Source organism: Hippopotamus amphibius, chromosome 1 (assembly GCF_030028045.1).
Source record: "Hippopotamus amphibius kiboko isolate mHipAmp2 chromosome 1, mHipAmp2.hap2, whole genome shotgun sequence".
Taxonomy (NCBI): domain Eukaryota; kingdom Metazoa; phylum Chordata; class Mammalia; order Artiodactyla; family Hippopotamidae; genus Hippopotamus; species Hippopotamus amphibius.
In genome coordinates this window covers 16,581,065-16,600,657 of record NC_080186.1, presented here as the reverse complement: position 1 = coordinate 16,600,657, position 19,593 = coordinate 16,581,065, and the positions used below count along the sequence as shown (strand labels likewise).

Genomic DNA, 19,593 nt, shown 5'->3' with positions numbered 1-19,593 from the left:
AGGTACCTACCGTCAAGAATATTTGTAGAAAATGGTAATAGGAACATACATGTCAATAATCACCTTAAATGTAAATGAATTAAACGCTTCAACCAAAAGACACACACTGGTTGAATGGATGCAAAAACAAGACCCTTACATATGCTGTCTACAAGAAACCCACTTCAGACCAAGGGACACATATAGACTGAAAGTAAGGGGATGGAAAAAGATATTCCATGCAAATGGAAGTCAAAAGAAAGCTGGAGTAGCAATACTCACATCAGACAAATTAGACTTTAAAGTAAAGACTATTACAAGAGACAAGGAAGGGCACTACATAATGATCAAGGGATCCATCCAAGAAGAAGATATAACAATTGTAAATATCTATGCACCCAACATAGGAGCACCTCAATACATAAGGAAAATGCTAACAGCCATAAAAGGGGAAGTCGACAGTAACACAATAATAGTAGGAAGCTTTAACACCCCACTTACATCAATGGACAGATCATCCAAACAGAAAATAAATAAGGACACACAAGCTTTAAATGACACATTACACCATCTTGACAATTGATATTTGTAGGACATTCCATCCAAAAACGACAGAATACACTTTCTTAAGTGCACACGGAATATTTTCCAGGATAGATCACATCTTGGGTCACAAATCAAGCCTCAGTAAATTCAAGAAAATTGAAATCATATTAAGCATCTTCTCTGACCACAATGCCATGAGACTAGATATCAATTACAGGAAAAAACTGTAAAAAACACAAACACATGTAGGCTAGACAATATGCTATTAAACAATCAAGAAATCACTAAAGAAATCAAAGAGGAAATCAAAAAATATCTAGAAACAAATGACAATGAAAACACAACCACCCAAAACCTATGGGATGCAGCAAAAGCAGTTCTAAGAGGAAAGTTTATAGCAATACAGTCCTACCTTAAGAAACAAGAAAAATATCGAATAAACAACCTATCCTTACACCTAAAATAATTAGAAAAAGAACAAAGAAACCCCAAAGTGAGCAGAAGGAAAGAAATCATAAAGATCAGATCAGAAATAAATGAAAAAGAAAGGAAGGAACAATAGCAAAGATTAATGAAACTAAAAGCTGGTTCTTTGAGAGATAAACAAAATTGATAAACCATTGGCCAGACTCATCAGGAAAAAAAGGGAGAAGACGCAAATCAACAGAATTAGAAATGAAAAAGAAGTAACAACTGACACCACAGAAATACAAAAGATCATACAGAGAATGGACTGGAGAACTCGAGGTATGGGAGGGGCAGGGGGTGAAGGGGAAACAGACGAAGCAAGAGAGTAGCACAGTCATATATATACTACCAACTGTAAAATAGATAGTGGGAAGTTGTTGTATAACAAAGGGAGTCCAACTTGAGGATGGAAGATGCCTTAGAGGACTGGGGCAGGGAGGGTGGGGGGGACTCGAGGTGGGGGGAGTCAAGGAAGGGAGGGAATACGGGGATATGTGTATAAAAACAGATGATTGAACTTGGTGTACCCCCAAAAAAATAATAAAAAAAATTAAAAAAAATAAAAAGAAATACAAAAGATCATGAGAGACTACTACAAGCAACTATATGCCAATAAATTGGATAACCTGGAAGAAATGGATAAATTCTTAGAAAAGTACAACCCTCCAAGACTGAACCAGGAAGAAATAGAACATATGAACAGACCAATCACAAGTACGGAAATTGAGACTGTGATTAAAAATTTCCCAACAAACAAAAGCCCAGGGCCAGATGGCTTCACAGGCGAATTCTATCAAACATTTGGAAAAGAGCTAACACCTATCCTTCTCAAACTCTTCCAAATTATAGCAGAAGGAGGAACACTCGCAAACTCATTCTACGAGGCCACCATCACCCTGATACCAAAACCAGGCAAAGACGTCACAAAAAAAGAAAATTACAGGCCAGTATCACTGATGAATATAGATGCAAAAATCCTCAACAAAATACTAGCTAACAGAATCCAACAGCACATTGAAAAGATCGTACACCATGATGAAGTGGGGTTTATCCCTGGAATGCAAGGATTGTTCAGTATATGCAAATCAATCAATGTGATACACCATATTAACAAATTGAAGGATAAAAACCATATGATCATCTCAGTAGACACAGAAAAAGCTTTTGACAAAATTCAACATCCATTTATGATAAAAACTCTCTAGAAAATGGGCATAGAAGGAAGTTACCTCAACATAATAAAAGCCATATATGACAAACCAACAGCCAGCATCCTTCTAAATGGTGGAAAACTGAAAGCATTCCCTCTAAGGACAGGAACAAGACAGGGGTGTCCACTCTCACCATTATTATTCAACATAGTTTTGGAAGTTTTAGCCACAGCAGTCAGAGAGGAAAATGAAATAAAAGGAATCCAAATTGGAAAAGAAGTAAAATTGTCACTCTTTGCAGATGACATGATGTTATACATAGAAAACCCTAAAGATTCTACCAGAAAACTGCTAGCACCAATCGATGAATTTAGTAAAGTAGCAGGATACAAAATTAATGCACAGAAATCGCTTGCATTCCTATACACTAACAATGAAAGAGTAGAAAGAGAAATTAAGGAAACTCTCCCATTTACCATTGCAACAAAAAGAATAAAATACCTAGGAATAAACCTGCCTAAGGAGGCAAAAAACTTGTATGCAGAAAACTATAAGACACTAATGAAAGAAATCAAAGATGATACAAATAGATGGAGAGACATACCATGGTCTTGGATTGGAAGAATCAATATTGTGAAAATGACTATCTTACCTAAAGCAATTTACAGATTCAGTGCAATCCTTATCAAATTACCAATGGCATTTTTCACAGAACTAGAACAAGAAATCTTACGATTTGTATGGAAATGATTTGTATGGCAAAAGACCTCCAATAGCCAAAGCAATCTTGAGGTGGAAAGACGGAGTTGGTGGAATTAGGCTTCCTGACTTCAAACTGTACTACAAGGCCACAGTGATCAAGACAGTATGGTACTGGCACAAAAACAGAAATATTGATCAATGGAACAGAATAGAGAACTTAAGAGATAAGCTGCTCATATGTGCTTGGGTTTATCTTTGACAAAGGAGGCAAGAATATACAACAGAAAAGACAGCCTCTTCAAGAAGTGGTGCTGGGAAAATTGGACAGCAACATGTAAAAGAATGAAATTAGAACACTTCCTAACACCATACACAAAAATAAATTCAAAATGGATTAAAGACCTAAATGTAAGGCCAAGCACGATAAAACTCCTAGAGGAAAACATACATAGAACACTCTATGACATACATCAAGATCCTTTTGGACCCACCTCCTAGAATAATGGAAATAAAATCAAGAATAAACAAATGGGACCTAATGAGACTTAAAAGCTTTTGCACAGTGAAAGAAACCATAAACAAGACAAGAAGACAGCCCTCAGAATGGGAGAAAATACTTGCCAACGAAGCAACGGACAAAGGATTAATCTCCAAAATACATAAGCAGCTCATTCAGCTTAATACCAAAAAAGCAAATAACCCAATCCACAAATGGGCAGAAGACCTAAATAGACATTTCTCCAAAGAAGACCTGCAGATGGCTAACAAACACATGAAAAGATGCTCAACATCACTAATCATTAGATTAATACAAGTCAAAGCCACAATGAGGTATCACCTCATGCCGGTCAGAATGGCCATCATCAGAAATCTAGAAACAACAAATGTTGGAGAGGGTGTGGAGAAAAGGGAACTCTCCTGCACTGTTGGTGGGAATGTAAGCTGGTACAGCCACTATGGAAAACAATTTGGAGGTTCCTTAAAAAGCTAAAAATGGAACTACCGTATGACCCAGTAATCCCACTCCTGGACGTATACCCAGAGAAAACCATAATCCAAAAAGAAACATGTACTGTAATGTTCATTGCAGCACTATTTACAATAGCCAGGACATGGAAGCAACCTAAATGTCCATGAACAGATGAATGGATAAAGAAGATGTGGCACGTATATACAATGGAATATTACTCAGCCATAAAAAGGAGTGAAATTGAACTGTATGTAACGAGGTGGATAGACCTAGAGTCTGTCATACAGAGTGAAGTAAGCCTGAAAGAGGAAAACAAATACCATATGCTAACTCATATATATGGAATCTGAAGAAATGGTAGTGATGAACCCAGTGACAGGGTAAGAGTGGAGATACAGATGTAGAGAATGGACTTGAGGACACGGGGCTGGGGTGCGGGGGCGAAGGGGAAGCTGTGACGAAGTGAGAGAGAAGCATAGACATATTTACACTACCAACTGTAAAAAGAGATAGCTAGTGGGAAGTTGCTGTATAACAAAGGGAGATCAACTTGATGATGGGTGATGCCGTAGAGGGCCAGGACAGGGAAGTGGGGAAGGAGTTGCAGGAGGGAGGGGATATGGGGATATATGTATAAATACAGCTGATTCACTTTGGTGTACCTCAGAAACTGGTACAAGAGTGTAAAGCAAATATATTCCAATAAAGAGCTTTTTTTAAAAGAATATTTGTAACTAGTGAGGTAGATCAAGAATAAGCCCATAATTTCATAAGATAATTTCATATAAGAACAAGTATTTTGAAGGAAATCTAGCGAAGTAAAGCAAGTCTGACAGAGGTAGAGGTGCATTGGTAGATAGGGAGTGGGTAGGAAAGAAGCCTCAGAGGAGGGGTTGTTTGAGCGTTAACTGTCAGAGAGTCAGCCTGTGACACGTATGTAGTCCTGGCAAAACCATAAGCCTAATGTGCTCAAGCAGTAGAGTAAGGCATTGTATGTAGAGCAGCACTGCCCAGTGGAACTTTCTGCAGTGATGGAGATGTTTGTTCTATATCTACACTGTAGCCACTAGCCACATTTGACTGGAGCACTTGAAATGGGGCTTCCATAGTGGATAGCACTGGCCCAGAGAGAAGTTTCTTCCAGGAAGGGAAGGTGATATTTGATGAGGGATCAAATTTTATCGGCCTTTAAACATATACCAAGGATTTGGAATCTAACTCTGAGCATAGATGTAAGCCATTGGAGTTTCAAGGGAGGTCATGGTGTGATCTCATGTATGCTTTCAAAAAGTCACCCTGGCCATTGTGATTGGAGTTGGTAAGGGCATAATGGAGCTAAGGAAGGCCAGTTTAGAGCCTCTTGATTGATTGATCTAAAGGGTAGATGAAAGTAGACAGATCTGGGTATAATTTGAAAACAGGGGCGTTGCTATGTATTGTTTTTGGAGCATTTTCACTGTGTTAGGGATGGCTCTTGGGTAGATCCTGACCCAGATCTCTGGACATTTCATTAATTTGATTCCAAGGTCTTTGGAAAGACAAAATGGAATATGTTTTATTTGATGATAGTTACCAAACATTATTTTAGAAGGGTAACTTTACAAATTATGCTCTGATGGTCTAGAGTTCTACTTCACAAGTTGAATTAAGACCTCATTTCCTAATTTGCTGAGAAAATGAAGTTAATGAGTAAAAATGTCTCCGTTTTCCCCTAGAATTTTCTTATATCTTTTGTACCTATTAGTGTATGTATATATTGGTATCTAGTATAAAATAGTATCCAATTTAGGTAAATTTTTATTACTATTTTTTAGTTTGATAGCAGTATTTCGTCCATCCTTCTCAGGTTCAAGGTGAATTGGGACTCCTGTCTGAACTCAACAATCAATGTACTAGGGAAAATGTAGAGCAACTTTGAACTTCTGCAAAATAACATCATTGTAAAATCTGATAACTGTTCTGTAGAGACCACTTAAATTTATGCTGAACACATTAAATACAGGAATAAATAATAGGATAAAAACTAACATGTTAAAAGAGCACAGAAAACAGAGAGCCCTTGAGTCTTAATCCTCTATCTGGTCTATTACCCACCATTGATAAAGGTGTCCCTGCTCTTGATAAAGGGGGCTAGTCAAAGCCCCACAGGCTCCATAGCTCACCTTCCTCGGGTCTGACCTACTTCTCTCTTTCCCTGGTGCATTCAGGTGATGAAGGATTCAGCTCCAGAGCTAAATGTGAGTAGTTCTGAAACAGAGGAGGATAAGGAGGAAGCTAAACCGGATGGAGAAAAAGATCCAGATTTTAATCAAGTACGTGTTGACGCTGCTCTTCATCGTTACACCTTTTACATCGTTACACCTTTTACTGTCGGAAAGCAGTCACTCCAAGCTCTTGGACGTCTTTGCGCAGCCCACATGGGATGTTGCTTCTCAGGACCCTCCTTTTCCCTCTTTCCTTCGTTGGGTAGCATGCTATAGCTGTCCTGATTTCTTATGAAAAGCCATGGACTACATTACTCCAGAGTTTGTATGTTTCTTGCTCTTAAGCAAGAAAGGCTAAAATATTCTGTAATGATTAAATTTTTACCTGGAAAGAAGACAAACTAACCCATATCTTGGTTTGTTGCTTCATCATGGAATTGTTATTTATGAAAAAATTATTAAACTCAGGTTTCCTCATTACAAACAATACACAATACCCTTTATAATATTGACGTTTATAGAAGAGACTTTCGTTCTCTAAGGTGTTAGTCAAATGACTAGAATCAGCATAAAGAGATGTGTCAACATTTGTTGACTTTAAAACACCTGTGAAAGAACAAAGTCGGGCACTTTTGTGCATTGCCCTGCTGACAGTGATCAGCCATCCTACCAAATTTGTGTTTCGGACCCACAGCACTGGCGGGCCCCCTTGTCTCAGTGCTAACCAAATCCTCCATACATTTTATAGTGATGTAGGTTTTCAGTTTTATGGGGAATATTTCCTTATTATAATTAGTGCCCTCGTTAAAGTTTATGTACATGTGTGCCTTCTGTTTCTTAGATGGTTTTTGAGATTGAGTCATTTGTCTCTTGAATAGGAGTTTGCAAGCATAGCTTTGCTGCCTTCTAAGTTGTTTGTCATCAGCTTTTTTCGTGTCCCCATCTCCTCTACAGTCCATTTTCCAAGTCAGATCCACAATGTAGTTTATTTGCTTTTCCAGTAAATACATTTAAAATAGAAGTATTTGTGTCAATCCTGATTTAGGATTCCATTCTCTTTCATTTGCTCGGCCAGCAGTGCCATGTTGTTTTATTTATTATCTCTTGGGAGCATGGTTTAATAATCAGCTGGGAATCTGTATTCCTATTCCTCTGGTAAACTTTATAAATCAGTTTGTAAAGCTAGATATCTATGTCTGTATCTATCTATGCATCTATTTATCTAGCTATTCTTATTGTCCTTATTTCTGTCATTTCAAGCGTTACTTTTCAGTCTAAGAGTTACGTAGAAAACATTTAAAAACATTTTCAAGTGATTTAGATTTTTGGGAAACTAACTTTTTTGAATGTCTAGTTCTATCCATTGTTATAACCACAGCAGTTTTAAATTGCTGTTCTGTTCCTCAGTTGTAGATGACAACAGATCTCACTTTTACCAATATGATAGAGAATATTTGTTGGGGAACATTGTTGTTTATGCCATAATTATTTTTTATACTTGGAATTTTCTTCTGTCTTCCTTCTCATTGTTTGGATGTTGTAATACTGTAGAATGTTTTAAATATTTTTGTCTTGCAAAAAAGGTGTAACCTTCCTTTTTGAAAAGAGGAGGTGGTCCCAGAAGAATGTCAAGTGTTTTCAGAATGTTGGCCTCCTCAAACCTTTTCTTTGTACTACCTTGCAGTATCTCAATACAAAGCTTCTGTAACTGCTGTTTTATATCCCTGTAATATAAAATGATGCATTTCTGTTTGTCCTTAATGGAGATGAACAAATCCCCTTTCCTCTTTTCTCTAAGCTAGATCAACCCAGTTCCTTTGACTTTGACCTTATCTACAATTTAGGTTAATAATGCACCCAGTATTGGATATTACTTAGGTAATTGAAAGCCTACTAAAACCAGTGGGCTGGTTTTTGTCAGATAAGTTGGATTTAAATTCTATGGATTTAAAAAAATATTTCTGGGAAAGGCTTTTAGACCCATTAAAAAATATATCTTGCTTAATGCTCAGGGCTTTGTTATTTGGTTGTGGTTTATATTTCTAAAGTAAAATTTTAGGTTGTTGTAGATATTTTCCCTTATATTCCTAATTGTGAAATCTAGGTCCAATTTCACCTTTTCTTGAATAGTTGAGATTGAGAAAAATGTCAACTATTTTTTTTTTGAACTCCCACATTCACTGTTTCTTTATGTTAGAGTCACCTGTGTGTATACCTCTTTAGACTCATGGCTAGACCTGAATCTAGCCTTGCGCAGCACCTAGCCAGTGGACTATCAACCCTGAACAAACGCTCTTCTGTTTACCCCCGATCCTCTCTGCTTTATAAATCTCTGGAGCTCCACTGATAAGGAATAGGTGGCATCTGTGTCCATAATGACCCCTAAACCACTCCCGATTGTGCACAGCTGACACTCAGTGACAACTGCAGAAACCAGAGCCAGAGCCTGTGTTACCTTGTCCAGATTTAATTAAACCAGCGGAAAAGATTATTTTTAAAATCTTGTTTCATTCATTCCCTGTCCTTAGGTTAGCAGAAGAATCTTGACTGTTAACCTCTTGATGAGGCATTTATTGGAGTATTTTAGAAAGATATTTGGTTCCATCTTTTTTTTTTCTTTCCTTAAGACTAGTGCAGTATATATTATGTACCCCTATGTATGCCTGTACTTTTTGGTGAACCATCTTTTGGTAAACTGTGCACATCATGACATTCCACCTCTAAGTTCTTAAACCAGTTTATCAGTAAAGACAGTATCCTGTTTACCCATCCTCAGATTTCTTCAGCTATCCCAAATATGTCTTAAACAATTTTCCCTCCTTGAACCAGGATACAGTTGAGATATGCATTGTTTTGTATCACCTTAGACTGTTATCCAGAACAGTTATCCTGCCTCTGCACCCCTTTCTTACCTTCCTGACATTGACTAGAGATCATTTCCATTTCTTGTAGATTGTCCCATATTCTGAATTCAGCTGATTGCCTTATGCTACTGGTTTTAGCTTATTTCCCTTCCCTGTGTTTTTTGTAAATTGGAAGCTAGGTCTAAATATTTGATTAGATTCAGGTCAAACATTTTTGTAATTTCAAAGGCAGAGCTATATATTTTGTTTCAGGAGGCACAATTTCTTGTCCTGTTTTTAAACTAAGTTTGATGTCTTGGTTAAGCTACTATCTTTTGTTTCAAAGCTCTCTGCAGTTTATGGTTAGCTTCCGTGTCATTCACAGAAAAGAAGAAAATGTTTAATACAAAGAAATTAGGATTCAGGTTGTTTATGGATTAAATTTAATAATCTTAAAAGTTTTTCAGTTTATTTTAATTGTGTTTTTCTGATTTAAGGTCAAACTTACCTTGCTTTTAAATGTCCTTCTTATAACATATACATTTAAAAGTCCTGGAGCTTATATGCAGTCAGAGGTGTATTTTACTTACTGTTTAATTTTTTCAGTTTTGTCTGAGCCTACTAAGAACCTCCAGTGAGTTCCTGCTCACTGTTGGTATTGAATTTGAAATGGTTAACATTCTGATAAATAAACTGCTTTTGCTTGCCTGGTAGACTTTATGAGTACATGTCACGGTGTGGCTAATTTTAGCACTTTCCTTTTTTTCGGATCTTTATTATAGAGCAATGGAGGAACAAAGCGGCAAAAGATATCCCATCAAAATTACATAGCCTACCAAAAGCAAGTTATTCGGCGGAGTATGCGACATAGAAAAGTTCGTGGGGAAAAAGCTCTTCTTGTTTCTGCTAATCAAACATTAAAAGAATTGAAAATTCAGGTGAGGAAAATAGAGCATTTGTTTAATTATGCTTTGAATTTGGAGAACCTTCACGAGTTTCTGCTTTGCACCTAAGAATTAGGCCATTGAGAGAGGGCTTTTTTGTGTTTAGAATAATGCTTGCAGGGTCCCCAAATTAAAACAACTTTGTTTTTGTTGTTGTTGTTAAATATTTATTTGGTTACACTGGGTCTTAGTTGCAGCAGGCGGGCTCCTTAGTTGTGGCATACAAACTTAGTTGCACCATGCATGTGGGATCTAGTTCCCTGACCAGGGATCGAACCTGCATTGGGAGCTCAGAGTCTTAACCACTGTGCCATGAGGAAAGTTCTAAAACAACTCTTTCTTTAGAAGGAGTTTCAGAGTTTTCAGAATTAGCCAAGAACCTTTCTGTGAAGATGGAAAGTGTTTTTGGGGGTTCTGAAAACTTGAGCAGGTTCTGAGTAGCTTTCCAATAATAATGAGAAATATTGAGAGCCACTTAATTTGTTACGTGTTGAGGTTGTTCTTTTTGAAGGTTCATGTTAGATTGTTCCCCCTCTATCCTTCCGCCACCCCCAGCCATTGCTTTTGCACATCAAGGCAGTGGACGCATTATGAAAATGTGTTGTTGTTTCCTGCTAGCAGTACTGAAGTACTGTAAATGAGCGTGCCAGTGGTACATCTCAAAGCCCAGGAGAAAGAGGCTGACAATTCAAGATGTACATGAAAAAAAAACCTGGCCCCTTATCTGTTTTCGTCTCTGATACACATCCCAAAATTTGACCAGATCTCCCTCGTTGCTCCTTTCATGTGGCATGGTTTACTAGCTGTGCATTTTCCCTTGTTGCTGATGCTTGTCATTGTAATTGAGGCAAAAGTGTAGGCTTCCTCTGAGGGTGTTATGTGTTCCAGATTGTCCCCAGAACAGTATTTCCTTTGGTTGAACCCATGGCTCTGAAAATAAATGTGTTGGTGTGATATCTTTACTCTGTTATTGTAGCTTTTACATCTGAGGAAGCTTGTTTCAATCACCGGCTTTCTGCCTGTCAGTGGTAAACCTCGAACATTCAAAACCTTTAAATTAGAAAAAGAGCCCCTGTGGATAAAGACATTTTCAAAGCCTGTGCTGCTTTTTATTGTGGACTACCCTTTTTAAAGAATAAATCAAAAGTCAGCAGAAAAAACCTCTATGTAGGAGCATGTCACCTGGACAGATGAGTTGTTAGAAGGCAGCAGCTGTTCACAGGAAACCCCCCCGCTGTGCTCTTCTTAGATGCCTCCTTTGCCGTGTCCTTCCTCTCATCTCCCATCCTTGCTTCGAGGACCACTGTGATCCAAACAGTCAAAAGAAAGGGCAGTGGAATGTAATTCCCCCTCACTACTCCGTGGTGTAGCTTTGAAAGCTCCCACTGGAAGGGACCTTTATGCCCAGCAACCTGGGCACTGTGAGCTTGTGGTGGGTGTGCGTGTGGTCCTCAGCTGGTGGTGGTGGGTGACTTTTTAAGCGTGCAGTGCCATTTCTTTATGTTTCGTGGAGCCTGTCCTCTAGGGGATACTACATTCCCACATTGGGAGGACGGGAGCCATACCCATTTATAGCTGTTTAATTCAACCACCTATGAGGCCATGAGGTGCAGTTTATCCGTCTCCTCTCTCAGAACATGCTCGGGGTTTAATTGTCTTATTCCATTTTCCCAAAGATAGGTTTTGAGTGGCTGATATTGCTTACCTTAGAAAGGAGGAAGTTTTCCTTATTTCATTTCATTTTCCTTTTTTCCTTATTGCATTTGCTTATTTCTTGCACACACTCACACCCCCTGGTAAGCAGCACGGAGCCGCTCACCTGTAGGGACAGAGTTTTCATTGTTTTCATTGTTCCTGTTTTGCTCCGTAGATCCGTGATGCTGCACCCACTTGTTAAACAGACCTAGCGCATGTTAATTCTGCCGAAGCGTTCTCCTGGCACTTACAGTTTATGAGTTATTATACTATAGACCACAGGCCTCCATGCCTTTGGCCCGTTCCTCATTTTTAAATAGCATTTTCTCCTCACTAGTAACCACTGTTCATCTTTCACAACATCTTTTCTGCAAAACCTGTCTCGGCCTTCAGTTAGACAGCTAACTGCTCCTTTCTGTGTGCTCCACTAGGTCGTATGTGTACTTTCTGCCACCATCTTCACTGCGTGGTTTTGTCCTCTGGACCTCTCCAAAGTGGGATTATTCACTGTTATATTTCTGGTACTTAGCACAGTCTTCAGCACATGGTGCAATAAATCTTCATTAGTTGTTGAATGAATTGAAATGTCCTTGTCTGTGTGTGCAAAATATAAAGCATGAGCCCCCACCCTCAGTGATGGAACTCGTGTCTAGAGGGTTTTGCTGCTCGTCCGGTCTTGCGCAGTGGTGAGACCCTGTGCATCCCCTTTAGGCATGTGAATCGCATTCCTGCAGTCACGCAGCTGTGACATTGTGCACATTCAGTTGGTGTCAGACACCTCCTCTGTAACTGCTTTCTTCTTCATGGGTCACATTTACTAACTTGGGGTACTGCCTCTGCCTGAAGTCTATGTGCTGGGCTGGCTTCAGTAGAACTGTCCCGTCAGTACTTCTCACTCACTGGAAATAAGCTCATTGCTTCATAGATAGATCATTGATGATGTCAGTGCATTGTAGCCACAGTCTCTGCTTGCTTCTGAGGGCCTGGTGTCCTTTTGAGAAGTCCAGTTACAAATCTGGCCTGACAGGGAGGAGGCTAGTGTTGCTATCCCTGTCCTTACTTTACCTGTGTGCTGTTACTAAAATCACTTCCCTGGTCACGGTCTTCCCAGCTTGGAAAGCTCTTATGCCCAGTCATATACACAGTTGGTTCAGGGCTACTTGTTTTGTCTTTCCAGATTTTTCAAAGAGTATAGGCATAGAGTGCATACAAGGATAGAATGGTTTCCCTGTAACATCGTGGATGTTGGTGTAATGAGATACATGTAGTAAACACATTCAATGAAAATGTAACTCAGTTATGAGGATAATAAAATGAATACTCTAGAATACACCCAAGTGAAGGCACCTATGTGCGCTTCTCTGAGCCCAACTCCTCCTTACTTCCCACTGGAATTTACTACCTGGACGTGATAAAAAAAATTTTCTGAATTTGAAAAAAAATGTTTCAAAGGATTATGCATAATAGTCTTTCTGGATGTATTCAGTTTTTAACACTTGGCTAGAACTGGGGTGGCGTATATGTTCCCTACCCTTAAGAAATTCATATTCTGGTTCCTAGATGCAAGACTCAGTCTCTAAGAACAAATGACAGGCCCAATGGCTGAATTTTGTAGTCCAGGCTGCTCACTAGGGGAATCAAAATGAGAAGAGTCCAGATAGTCTGCTGGTTAATTTAGAGACGGTCTTATGAAAGAATTTGGAATTGACCTGATTATTAAAAGGATGTGGCACCTGGGCACAATAGGAGTGACAGTGACGGCCTTTGTTTTCTCTGCACCTCTACCTGTGGAGAGGTTGTAAGATGCAGAAGAAAGGGACCTGTGGATATAATTGTCTCTAAATCTCTATCAGGCCTCCTAAGAATGTTCTCAGGTATATTGGGATTAGAGTCTCAATAGGAATTTAGCAAGTGGGCTGACTGCAAACCGTTGTATCTTTTGTATTCTGAAGTCTTATTTCTTCCTTAGAATCTGTGCATTATTTCTTCAAATAGGGAATAAGTCTCAGTATTTTGCTTTATTCAAACTTTGTTTCTTTTATATTGGCACAGATCATGCATGCATTTTCAGTTGCTCCTTTTGACCAGAATCTGTCAATTGATGGAAAGATTTTAAGTGATGACTGTGCCACCCTCGGAACCCTTGGCGTCATTCCTGAATCTGTCATTTTGTTAAAGGTAGGTAACAGCTCTTTACTTGAGGGACTCTAGGGATTCTTGTGTAAACTGGGTGCAGTGGTGGTTAAGGTTACCTCAGGTCCTTGGCAGGGTGCAGTAATAAGCTCCCGCTGTGAGTTTTGCTGGCCTCTACGTTCTCCATCTCTGGATGAACCACGAGAGACTTAGAGGAGGTCACAACGTCATTGGGTCTTGTGGGGCTTTGATAATTCTTCTGTAAAATAATCTAGATTTAACCTCCTCCCTACCTTCTGGGTCAGTGAATTAACCATACTTCTCCTATTAAAGCATCTCTGCCTTTCCTCAGAAGTACCAGGAAACAAACATAAGACAATAGTCAGAATGCTTTTGGTTGGCTTAATAGGATTCTTGTCCAGGTTATGGAAATTGGTTTTGGGGAGATTGAATGGGTTTAGGAGAGGTAGGTGTGTTTTAGAAAGTAGGGGCTTCTGAGACGTTGTCACAGAAAAAGAATCATTGAACCAGCCTCATTTCATTAGCCCAGTCCTACCCTCCCTCAGGGCCTGATTTTGTCACTTTCCTATTCCTCTTTCGTTTCTTAGTGGCTAGAAGCATGCCCCCTGCATGATGCGGTAGAATATTTTTCAGGTTTTTGAACTGTGACGTATGTTTTTCATACCGTAGAGCCTCGATTCTGGTCAGATAAAGTTGGGCCCTGGAAATGATGGTGCAGGCCATATCTCCCCCAACACACGCACGCACACCCCTCATCCTGCCCCCTGCCCCCTCCCTCTGCTTGCTTTTCTTGGAACTGTAGGTTCTGTGGAATTATTTTGAAAACCTGTTTGGTTTGCCGAACCCTAAGGACCCAGTCTAAAATCCTAGAAACAGCCTGTGTAATGAAAAGGTGTGTACTTCAGATGGGCACTAGAGTCCATATTGGTCATTGTCGTCTTTGCCCTTGCAGCCAATCCCACCACAAGCTCAGACCCAGGGCTGGCTTCTGCCTTAAAAAAAGGACATGGGTATTCTGTTCTTGGTGGTGAGGAGGGATGAAAATGTGTTTTTAACCTAATTGGCATTTTGAGAGGACCGTTGTGACTTTATTTCTACCAACTCATGCTGTCATCATTGGCACCTTAAGTCATATCAATTAAATCAGCGTTTAGTAACCTCAGGGTAGCCGAACCTTTCTGCATCTGAACGTAGCTGAGGAGCAGGAAAACTATGCCACATCCAGTGTGCAGTCTGCGCGGTTATGGGGTGTTGAGTCTAGACCCACTGTTGACCGGGCATCCTTTGTTAATCCCGGACATACGCCAGCTCTGGCTTGAACCCTGTTTTCCACTGGACAGTGTTTGTATTTGTGTCTTGGACCAACACACTGCCCGACACCTTGGGCAGCCTTTTGTGTTAGGAGGATGGGGCGTTCTGCTCCCGGCTTCCACTCCCTTGGGGTTTTGAATTGTCTTCGCTTGTTTTCTAGGCCGATGAACCAATTGCAGATTATGCTGCAATGGATGATGTCATGCAAGGTAAAGAGCAGCTTGTTTTGGGAATTTGTCGAGGAACTTGTTAAACAAAGGTGGGATTATTGTTATCGAAGCTTTAGTCTATAGTGCTTTTACTTTCAAACTTGAACAGAGCTTCTACATGTTAAGGTAGAATCTTACATTATTGCTCTGAAAAGATCATAGTAAGAATGATATCTATGAAAATGTAGAAAGTGGAGAAAACAGTAGTAATTATTTAGTTTACCGTAGGAAATGGAAATAAATAGCGTGCAGATGAAGGAGGTCAACAAAAAGCAGAGCTAATTTAAATTGCAGAGCCTCAGACAGGTACACAGGAATTGGATGCCCCAGGTGCCTTTGAACGTAGAAGTGAGGTTCAGAGGGAGGATGGAAGCTATATAAGAAGCAGTTAGATACCTCACTACCTCGTAGACCCTCACAGCCCTTCCCTTTACATCCATGTTATGGCCTCTTCTTGACCTGTAGAGTTTGTTTCAGCTCTTTGAAGAAATTAACCTAGAAAGGTGAGAATGAAGCCTGTTACCTACCAAACAGGAGATGCTTTGTTCAGATACTGGCGACCCATCCCTTACCTCCCACAGTCGAGGGAAGAGATTCTTCTCTAGGGAAACTGAGGCAATTCAAGAAAATAGCCAACAGATATTTTTAAAAAGTGGTTCATCTCCCACATACCCTTGAGTGAAGCCCACCACTGCCCACCAGATGGTTTTCAGACATCTTTTTAGTACCTCTTACTTAAATAGGTAGAAATAGACAGCCAGAGAGCACCAGGCAGTTGAGCAAAGAGAACAGAAAAGAATTTATGAAAATGAAAAATGGGTGCACCAAGGGCTCGGTACAGTTAAGTACAAATCTAGGGATAAGAAGACCCTAAAAGCATCTAGAGATGTAGAAGGAAAAATCAGACACATTCACAGGATGAAGTGTCCGAAAGACAAACTACTGGACCAGTGTCCGCAAGATTCTGAGGAAAAGTGAGTTTCAATGTAGAATTCTAGAACTAGACAGACTTTAACCTCACACTCAATGGCTTTTTGAATGTAAGCCCTCAAAAAATTTCTCTCACACACCATTCGCCGAGACACTCTGGGAAGGGTTGCTCTGTTAAATGAGAGAGTAAATCAGGAAAGAAGTCAACAGTGGAACCCCAAAACCGGGATCCAGCATAGGAATAGATGCCCTAGAAGATGGTGGGGGTGCAATTCCAGGATGGAAGCTCTGCAGCAGGAGTTGAGCACACCCGATCCAGATTGGAGCAGTAGGGTGCAGGCTTTGGCAAAGGATGTCCCCTGGGAAAAGTGGAGGTGATAGATGATGACTGTCTTGAGGTTTACAGGTCTTTAAGAGTTTACACTTGAATTGGAGATAGTACAGAGAAAATGAAACACATAAATAGTGCAGCAGTGGCCAACCCCAGAAAGGATAAAGTCATACCAGACAGAAACTATAACCAAGGTACACCAGGGGGTTCGACTGTGAGCAGTAAAAAATGGAGTAAAAAATAATGTGAACACTGAAGACTGACTTAACAACAGAAAATATCACTGTGTCAGGCGGATGGGTTAGGGAGCCAGGTGGTAGGTAAGAGGTGGTAGAAGAACCAAATTTTATCTTTCACTGAGGAAATTATTAGATAGTATCTAAAATTATGAATTAGCAATATAAGCATGTTATTTAGAAATATAGAGGTTAAATACCAGAAGTGGCTGCAAGAGCTGAAAGTGGTTCCTTCTAGAGTGTGGGAGTGGGAAGGGGAGGGTGAGAGAGGGCAGTGGCCACCTGGTTTTCTACAGGCAGGGGGCACACATCATGCAAACTGTTGGCTTCAGTTACACCCCTTGTTCTCCTGGTATTGTCTTTTTGAATGATGCATATGTATTGCTTTGATAAAAAGAAAAACAAAACAAAGAGAAGGATTTTCATTTGATTATTATCCATAACTTCAAAAGTAATCCTTATAGGTGAGTAAGGTAATTAAAAATTATTTTAAACTTTTGTCTTTAGGCATTGAAGTAAACTTATTAATGTCTGTAGTGACAATCTTTTCAATTTGGAATTCCCCCCCCCCCCTTTTTCTTCCAGTGTGTATGCCAGAAGAAGGGTTTAAAGGTAAGTTACATTTGTCATGTTTTGTTCATGAATGTCAGAATCATACTGTAATCTTCTATTAAAGTGAAGCCTGTAATTTGATTTTAAAATTTAATTCAATCTGAGTCTCATGACAAATTAATTTTAGTTAAATGCGTTTTTTATTCAAGCTTCTTCATTATCTGCATCAGCACTCAGGCCTCCAATAGGGCCCGTATCTGCTGCCAGACGTCCATTCTGCCTTTTCTTTCTCATCTCAGGGGGAAGTTGGGGAATTATCTAGTGGCATTTTGATGTTTATACTTAACCTTTTCAAGTTCCTCCTAACAGTCCCATCTTAGAGCAAAGCAGTTTGTATGTAACTGATAAGAATTAGAGGAGAAGAATTTGCTGAATTAGGTTCTGTGAAAAGGTTTCATTTATCTATTTAGAATTAGACATTTCTTGGATTATTACTTTAGATGGATAAATGGCAGTTCCTCCTACTACATCCTGGCCACTGTAGTTGTGCACACAGTTGAATCCAGACCTTTGACATTTACAGATTTAACTGTTGCATTTTCATTCTTTGTGGCCTGGTCTAGAGGTCCGTGGCAGGTTGTGATTTTGTCAAAGAATGAGTTTGAATCAAATACCAGGGGTTCTTTGCTAAAGCGAACAAGTGAGCCAAAGCTGCTGGCCTAAATACTGCCTCCCTCTCAGTGCAGCTTTTTGTCTATACATTCCCACTACAAAGAAACTCCAGATGTAGTTAAAACAAAACAAACAAAGCAAAAAATTTATGAAAAATGGCCATCAAATGAAAGCATCAATAAAATCTGATTAACTTGCATGAAGATAACACATAGGAGCCACATGGCTTTCAGCAGAAATGTGCTTTAGCCGAAAGCCTGGGAAATGTGGATAGTTTTTCTCATTCTCCAACGTTGAAAGGCTTCTGTGCTCATGTATTAAGTTGGATGTTCGCTGTTGGTGATGCGTTCTTGGCAGATGGAATGCATGAACTCTGACCTTGCCATTCACAACTGTACCTCCGTGTGTGTTTCTTTTCCCAGGTACTGGTCTTCTTGGACATTAATCTTTTTGAACACTCGCTGACTACTAAGAAATGACCAGAAGGGAAGAGGAGTTTGACGTGTTAGGGCATTAAAGAAAAGGTGGATTTAAGAATTAAACCATTACATGACTCTTCCAAAAGGCAGAAAACCATTCAAAAGTGACTGTCCCAAAATGCCTTATGTCAAATAAAGCAGATTGCACTGAAGGCCATCAGACTTGAAGGAAATGTTTCAAATTTTATATTTAAGGGGGGTGGTGGGAGGGAAAGGGGCAAGTAAAGACTGAAAAAGTTTAGTAGCAGTATCAGTAAATCATGTTTACATATGAGATTTATAGTCACGGGAGGGAATAAAGTTCTGTTATATTTCCTTGCTCGAGTTTCATACCAGATGCATTGGTCCATAAAGGATTTGTATCACAGTAGATGGGACAACAGTCTGCTCTGAACTAAAAGTAATTCTTTAGAGACATAACCTGCTTACCAATACCTGTCTTTGATTCATATTTTACTTTCAATAAAGCATGAAAGTGAAGAACTTGCCATAATTGTGGAAAAGTATCTTCAGATTAGACTCCTCTCTGTGTCGGCTGCAGTGCACCTGCCTCACATCCTGCCCAGTGGGCTCTGTCTCAGTGTTGGGAGAAGGAGGGGGCAGCTGTTGGTCTCCTGCAATGAGCCAAGGGATTACATCTCATTTTTATCTTCAAAGGCTTTTTACTCTTATGTGTTTCAGAAAGGATGGTGAATGTATTCCATGTCATAGCATTCTCCGGTTTTGCTATTATTCAGAAGTGGGAAATCAAACACACCTTGTACTTTTAAGAAATCTGACCACCTTATCAGAATAGTAAAATGGCCTGAAATACATGTAGATACTAACACGGGTTTTTATATAAAATTTCTTCCCATCCTCCAAGTCCGCCATTTCTTGGATCTCACTTCTCTTTTTTTGCAAGCATTCTTCGGAAACGCCCAGAAAGGATCTTTTAGATCACATTGTTCAAAAGTGAAAAAAATGTGTGGATGGAGTGTGCCGTGTTATCCAACTCAGGATTGTTGCTAACTAGCAACACGTGAACAAAGCAGTATTCTTTAGAATATCAAAGGATTTTCAAGTGGATAAGACTGAAGTTTGTTTCACTCTTTTCTCTGAGTATGTATGTACAAGTTTGTGGCCGAGCTGCTGACTCAGGCATCTCTCTTGCTAACACTTTTTTTTTTTAAACCCTTCCCTTTTCTGAAAATTTAAACTGGATGGGGGTGTCAGGT

At 39.6% G+C, this 19,593-nt stretch overlaps 1 protein-coding gene across 5 annotated transcripts in view; it reads left to right on the top strand.

Annotated features, from left to right (window-relative positions):
- USP48 (ubiquitin specific peptidase 48) overlaps positions 1–18,882 on the top strand; it is a 78,786-nt gene extending 59,904 nt beyond the window's left edge. For all 5 annotated transcript variants that reach the window (XM_057698985.1, XM_057698977.1, XM_057698966.1 and 2 more), the window contains 6 exons: positions 6,024–6,128; positions 9,646–9,801; positions 13,555–13,680; positions 15,128–15,176; positions 17,259–17,285; positions 18,320–18,882. In XM_057698985.1, coding sequence (XP_057554968.1) covers positions 6,024–6,128; positions 9,646–9,801; positions 13,555–13,680; positions 15,128–15,176; positions 17,259–17,285; positions 18,320–18,342 — 486 coding nt within the window. In that variant the 3' untranslated portion in view covers positions 18,343–18,882. The remainder of the gene's footprint in view (positions 1–6,023; positions 6,129–9,645; positions 9,802–13,554; positions 13,681–15,127; positions 15,177–17,258; positions 17,286–18,319) is intronic.
- Positions 18,883–19,593: the final 711 nt, after the last annotated feature.